This window comes from Triticum dicoccoides, chromosome 1B (assembly GCF_002162155.2).
Source record: "Triticum dicoccoides isolate Atlit2015 ecotype Zavitan chromosome 1B, WEW_v2.0, whole genome shotgun sequence".
Taxonomy (NCBI): domain Eukaryota; kingdom Viridiplantae; phylum Streptophyta; class Magnoliopsida; order Poales; family Poaceae; genus Triticum; species Triticum dicoccoides.
Genome location: NC_041381.1, coordinates 620,289,163 through 620,296,511, shown reverse-complemented (window position 1 = coordinate 620,296,511; position 7,349 = coordinate 620,289,163). Strand labels below are relative to the sequence as shown.

Genomic DNA, 7,349 nt, shown 5'->3' with positions numbered 1-7,349 from the left:
CTAACATTGCCCACAAACCTACGCGAGCTCGCTAACATCCACATGCAGAATTCTGCCATAATGCCCTTAAAGGAGAGGCAGACAGCAAAGGACACATCAAGGCGGGTGTTGCATCTGGCAACGAGCAAGGTGGTTTGCAGTCCGCTGACAATTCGGAAACATCGTCAACCAGACAAATTTTATTATCTCCAGACGCACTCAAGAGGTCTACAATTCCATCACGCAAGGAGCAAACTTACGGCCGAAGAAGAAAGGCATGCTGTTCGAGTCGAAAATCTCCCATCCGAAGATACCTGATATCAAAACCTGTCTGATGTATCCGACAATTTGAGAGAGAGCCTGCTCTGGATGTAGTGTAGGCCACAACATAAGGAGTACATCGATAATCGATGCCGAAAGAGTGCCACTGATATGACACACCAGTCAGTAGGTAAGGCATCCGCCACTTGCCGTCGCCTAGCACTCGCACCAACTAGAACATATGAGGCATAGTATGCTACGTTGCACCGATACGGCGACAGCGATATGAGTACGGCGATACGGGATACGGCAATTTCTAGAAACAGCAATATGCGATACGGCGAGTATATATATACATAATTAATAAAATGACATGTAATAAAGTAAAAATCCGTTTCTGAGCCGGAGCCCAGCTGCTCCCGAAATCAGCACCGATGGTTCGCGCGGAGATTAGTGCTTCCCGATGTGTTTCTTGCCCGTATATGTTGTTCCCTGGAAATGTGCAGCAAAGCATTAATTGTGACGGAGCGTCCACCGGCCGTCGCGGGACAGATTCCCAGCGGATGGCTCGGCTGGTTTTGTGAGCCATCACGTCTTCACGAGCCGTGCGGGTCGTCCATCTACAGGCGTCCAGCTAGCTCGCCATAAATGCCAACCCACAACCCCCAACCGTCCACAGCTCTCATTCACGCCCCGAAAGAAATCACTGTCTCAGCCCTGAGCCATCCTCATCTCCATCGCCGGTGTCGACGCCATGTCTGCTTCCTCTTCGAACTCGCTCTCGATCCCACCGGACCGGCTGCTGCCGCTCATGGGGTGTCCACTGTGCGGTGACGAGATCGAGTCCAATGTTGCCAGGTCCGGCAGTCAGGCCGGTCAGCGTTTCTACAAGTGCATCCGCTACGATGTAAGCAGATCTGAGCCGAAATCTTTGCCTCCCTGATCTATAGATGTTTCCTCGTATCAACCTGCCTCAGATTTTGCTGACATCTTGTTTCCTCTTTTATCTGCTGTTGTTCCTCGTATTTGTGCACAGGCTCGTCAGTGTCGTTTTTTCGAGTTCCAGCGCGCTTACTGGAGGAGGATGAGCCCGATGCAGATTGCTGCCGCTCAGCAGCAAGCAGGGATGCATCCTGGAGGGCAGGTGTTCGGTCTCCAACATGCAAATGCAGCAGCGCAGTTAGTTCCGGCGATCAACCCTGTCCGGCGGCGCACTGCCAAGGCGCAGCCTGCATTTCACAATTTACTCAATCTTCATAAACAATCTCACAATCACAAACAACTCTGTAACTTTTAACTATACAATAAAATTTCTCGGGTTATATCACGAAGCCCAATTTCCTCATCAGTGTTATCCTCATGTTTGCAAACTGCATTTTGCTACCCTGCGTAATTGCTACTAAAAAAAACAGAAACAAATCATACTGTGTCATACTGTTTTGTCCATCCAGGCGCCTCCGGATTCATCCTGTCAGTCGACTGTGCTGACCTCGTCGGAGAAGCAGCATTTTTCCGCTACTACCGCAGCACCATCTCCATCTCCCCCAATATTCTCAGCCAAAGCAGACTCACCGTCTGAATCTGCGCCATCCACATATCCATTCTGCCCTCCCCTCTCCACCGGGTAATGCACTGGAATGGGATCCGGCTGCTCGAGGTTGTCGGCGAATTCCTCTCTTATTGGGAACCTGCGCGAGAAGAAGTGCACATATCCAGGGAAAGGGGACGCCCTGTAAGATTGCTGCTTGCGGCAGGAAATTCTAATGGGGGAAAACCGTAGATCTGCTTTGATACTAGCCTGTCGACTGCATCCAGCAGGAATTCCATGCCCGCTGTGTCCATGTGAAGGTCCTCCGGCGAGTTCGGACAGGCCGGCGCGGACGAGCTCGTCTTCTCCAGTGCTCCCTTGCTCTGGTTCGTGGGCGGCGGCGAGAGGTTTCCAGATTGAGCGAGGAACCGGAGGAAATCATTTTTTTTTCTTTTTTACTCGCACGGGTGGTCGGGGAACTTCGGGATCTGACCACTCGCGGCCGAATTTCGTGTTTTGACCCTTTTTGAAAGAATTTTGGGATCTGACCCCAGTTCAATTTTTTTTTGAAATCTGACCTTTTTGCCTACCGCCAGAGGGCCTGGTGATAGGATTGCGTGTCCTACCGCCATAGCCTACGGCGGTAGGCCCTTTGACGGCGACTGACGGCCGTTGGCAACCGCTGACGTGGAAAAAGGCCTACCGCCATCCCCTATGGCGGTAGGTTACTGGAGCCTACCGTCATACCCTCTGGTGGTAGGGTCCTGTGTTCTAGATAATGTGGGGAGGGGCTGGATATCCCCCCCCCCTCAACCACTCATTCAGCCCACATCACCTCTCCACCGAGCTCAACTCTCTCCCCTCTTTCTTTGAAGCACAAGAGCCTCCCAAATCTCTCTCATTTGTTTGAGATTTCTCCGGTGGATTCTTACCATTTTCATCACTCAAGGTGGCTCTCTCATTTCCCCTCATTTTGATTGGTTGATATCTTTGTTTACTTTGCATTTGCTCATTTGATTGCAAACCCTAACTCATCATTTTGGTGTGGTCAAATCAATTACTATGATTCATTTAGGTTTATGTTTGTGATTTCCTTATGTATGATGTGCTTAGAATTGCCTGTAGAAAAGTTTGTGTGCCTAGATCTAGTGCTAATCTTAATGTACACTAGATCATGACGGCGCGCGTTGCTGCGCCCGTCCATTTTTGCTATAAAATGGTAGGAATTTTGACAAATATACAAAGACATGAAACATGGAAGTCATATAGGATTTGTATAAATATGTTGAGAAATGAAGCATGGAAGTTAGATTTGCAATTTGGTGTGAACTGAACTATGTATTGTGAAGTTGGTTCAAGTCTTATGGACAGTCAATGGACAAATGATCTGTATAAGTCCTTCACCATCATTTTCAAGTGTGACCTACTCGTTGTCATCTTATCCTGAACTTTGCATGTGTAGATTTCGTTGGACAAACATGTGACGACCTGCTTTGACTTCCCTCTAGCTGCATGTACACATATTTTTAAAAAGGTTTCATATTTAAATATGATTGTAATAATCGTTTACATATAGTATTTTGTCATCATAGCACACATGAACTCTTGAAGAATCGGGGGCACAGTAGGACTACAAAACTAACTACTTATTGGTTTACAGTATATTTATTAATTATTAACACAAAATCAAAGGATATTTCTTAATGTTCACAACTTATATAATCAGACTAACTCACATTATAAATAAATTTCCACCAAATATATTCTAAGATCTTTACTGGATGTGTATACAGAGTAATTCTCATCATAAAAAGTAGAGAATATGGCGTGGCATTTGGTAACACAACCGGGGAGTGCAGGTCAACTTCATTAGCCAAAGCTACGTGCAGGTTCTCAATCTTTCAGCTTACCCCACGCGCCTTGTCTATAGTATATACATCAGAGCTTCAACCCAATACTTTGATTTTTCTCCAACCTGGATAAATAATTAAGAAAGAAAAATTACCTTCTTATGTTTGTTTTTAGTTGTCATAAAAAGTCCGGAGTTTTCCTTGAGCTGGTATGACATCCGAACCAACTCTCCTAATTCATGTGGTTAACAGTTTAACACCGGGTTTTTCATGTTCCCAGCCGTGGAGATGCACAGACTGTAACCATCCCCGATTTATCTCACCAGAGGCAGGTTCTTGGCAAATACAATATCTTAAGGAAACAACAATAAGAATATGGCCATTGAATTCGACACCCTCTAATAATAATACAATAACATCTCCGCTGGAAGGTTGATGTATGCCAAATAGAGTTGGAGCAATTAAAACCTTGACATCAAAAACATCATAAAATTTAAAAATCATCCTATCTCTCTCAGATGGAAGTCGGAACTAATGTGAGATCTCATTTGACAAAAAAACTACTGTCATGAGAAAAGGCAAGAAACTGAACATCCCAGTTTCAGATTGATCCAGAAGTCAATCAGGAAACGTGCTGGCCTAAGTGAGTAAGATGCAACAAGAACCATGGTCCCTAGCACATCAAGGAGAGGAACACCACATGCAAAAACCAGTGCGACGGCGGCAAACAACGACGTCGGAGTGACCCAAAATATTCTGATTCGATTCACAGTGTGCTGAGGACGAATCAACGTCTTGTATATTTCTTTTTCGCATTTTTCACTTGATAAATAACCTGCTAGATAGGATGCAACTATTTTAAACAGTTATAGAGAGTAACATCATATCATACGATTTAAAAGTATTTAGATTAGGCATAAACTAAGTTAAACGAGGTATATGAGCAAACTCATAATAAACTGTTTGTTGGCCATTGGATACCAACAAATTCAGATGGAAAAGGTTAAGAAACCAACAGTATGTGCTTGAATTCGTCTTGTATAGAACCTGTATTTTTTTAGTGGGCACAAAGAACAGCATCAGTAAACAAAACAAATTCCATAGACGGAGGAAGAATTAGGGGAAGATAAGATGCAGGGAGGGAGAATTGGACTGAATTGGGGACCTGAGAATCACCCATCGTTGCTTGATAATGGTTTTTGGAAATGAGGAGAATGGGGAACGAGCAGCGGCACGTTTGGGATTATATAGGCATGTATAAGTTGAATGAAAATTAATCACCGATTGTAACTGACCTACAATAACCAGCAGTCCGCGAATTAACTGGTAGTAATGGCTGATTTAACTCTCAATCAATCACCATCGAATTGGCAATAGAACTTCAAAGGACGCATGCATTGCCGCCAGACAATCCTGCCTCGCTGTGCAACCGAAAGGATCGAGCAGACCCCCTGCCCCATTGCCCGGCGAGGCGCTTTCTGAACCTGCGGGGTCGCCATGGATCCATTGCTCTAGCCCGGCATCGGTCGTCACCCAGTCCGGTCGGATCTGGAGAGAGCCGCCAGGCGAAGGGATCGGAGCGGCACACGACTCTCCCGATCTAGATAATGCATCTTTTTGGGGGAAAAAGGGCTGCTTTTTTGTTTTTTTTTTGGAAGAGAGCAAAGGCCCATTAGGCCGAAGTTTACCACAGAGATGAAAAAATGCGACCAGAGGAGTGGCCCATAACTGTTCGCACTCGTTTACAACGAACTGAGGCTGATTAGGGCCGATCGAGAGCAAATCTAATGGCCATAAATGCATTGAACTAAGGATCCAATGGCTGAAAACGCTAATGGCTTGAGATGGTAGGAGAAGTGCTTAGTTATAATGTATCTAAATAATGGGGATTAGGTTATGCTTAAGAAAGCAATTAAAGCTAAGTTACTTTAATAGCAACTTTTCGAATTGTAGGATGGCACCGTTCGTTTTCTTTGAAACTTCTGCTGAGGCGGCGGCGAACCGTGAACCGAATTGATTGAGGAAAAGATGAACTTATGGATCGAAGCCATCGATGCGTTGAATGCGGAGTGTAGGGCCTTTTCATATAATTATTTCAATAAAGACCGTTCTGAAAATTTTATAACAAAGAAGGAGAGGCTGATGAAGAAGCTCAAGACGGGGGAAAAATTGTAGGCGTGATCTTGCAATGCAAATTACATTGTGTGCGACAACGGCAGAATATGCTGAGATAGACATGGGCAATCATGGTCAGGTCATTGATTGGTTAGTTCGCCAACCATTCTCGTCGGATGAGAACCGTGCATCTCGTTGGGCATGGGTCAAAGAAAGAAATGATGTTATTTGTTGCAACCCGGGACCGTACGCCGCATAGTATTGCATGAGGCTATGTAATCTTTGTCATTTGGACTGTAATGACATGTACCCTATGCTTGGTCGTCGTTTGAACTACTATGACTTGTACTCTTAACATTTGAACTCATTAAGAACTTGGTGTTGTATGCCATATCAAGTAACCGAGTGTTGTACTCTACTTAATTTATTTTATGTTTTTGTTTATGTCATCTTAAACCCGTATATTCATGTAGGATGGACAGTCGATCCATGACTATGAACACAACGAGTGAGAAGATCATGGCGGAGCGACACCGTTGCTTGAAGAAGGAATGTGAAGCATGGTTGAAGAGTTGTGATGAGGCAAATGCGGCCCTGAAGGATTTCAGCAAGTATCACTTTATTGAGGAACCTTCTGATGCTAAGGAGAAAAAAGCATTCCGAAAGCTTGTGAAGGAGAAAGAGAGGATGCTTGATCAGCTGCAAGACCGGGAATATGCTTGCAGACACGCTTTGGCAGTTGAGATTGCGTTCACTGCAAGCAAAGAAGAATTCCGTGAGATGGACTTGAGGAAACCCGGGCAGGTCATAGGATGGGCAATCAAACAGGGCGTGTCAGAGAATCCCGCTCGCCGTGCTGCATGGGCTTGGTTCCGTGAAACGAATGGTGTGTTGGGTCATTGGGCAGGATCCACAGACTTTCAACTGAAGCGTAATCAAGGGCGTGACGATCAAATTGAACGTCTGATAAGTATGAGAGATATGTTACCTGTTTAGAAAATGTGTCGTTGAGCATGAGTTATTAGTTTCAAACGATGTCATCCGAAACGGGTCATGTTTTAATAAGTTTGAACATTTGCTATTCGTGAATGTAATGAACTATGTTGAGTTGAGTTATGTATGTGCTTACGAGATGATCATTCTAATATTTGATACAATTGGGTATATTATGCTAACATTCGACACATATGGGGCAAAACAGGGGAGAGGAGGGACCAGACGTGGCGGTAGGGTCAACCCTACCACCAGGGCGCTGGCGTTTCTCGTCACAAAAGGTTTGCCCCCCCTACCGCCATGCAACCTGGCGGTAGGGTCCAGCAACCTACCGCCATGGCCTGTGGCGGTAGGGTCTGGTCCTACCGCCAACGGTTTTGGTTTCTTCGTCACAGAAACTTTGCCCCCCCTACCGCCATGCAACCTGGCGGTAAGATCATCAAAGCTTGGACTTGTGTCAAAAACCATAGCCTCTTCCCCTTCATCGTCGTTTCCAAGCATAAATGTCGACTTGTCCAAATAATGAACGTTTACGAGCTTATGCATCTAAGAAAATGGGAACAATATAATCAATCCATATATGTCATCCAACCAACACAAATGGACAAATGAACGAAATTTTG

The 7,349-nt window shown here is 45.1% G+C and overlaps 1 protein-coding gene across 1 annotated transcript; it reads left to right on the top strand.

Annotated features, from left to right (window-relative positions):
- Positions 1-828: 828 nt before the first annotated feature.
- Positions 829-1,585, top strand: LOC119349170. Its single transcript, XM_037617200.1, has 2 exons — positions 829-1,147; positions 1,277-1,585. The coding sequence occupies exons 1-2, from the start codon at positions 995-997 to the stop codon at positions 1,535-1,537; spliced, it is 414 nt and encodes a 137-aa protein (XP_037473097.1). The 5' UTR covers positions 829-994; the 3' UTR covers positions 1,538-1,585.
- Positions 1,586-7,349: the final 5,764 nt, after the last annotated feature.

What these genes read in the sequence shown, in the direction of transcription:
- LOC119349170 (XM_037617200.1), top strand. Translation starts at nt 995, where the DNA reads ATGTCTGCTTCCTCTTCGAACTCGCTCTCGATCCCACCGGACCGGCTG. An exon ending in ACAAGTGCATCCGCTACGAT is followed by an intron (nt 1,148 to 1,276) that starts GTAAGCAGATCT and finishes ATTTGTGCACAG; the next exon opens with GCTCGTCAGTGTCGTTTTTT.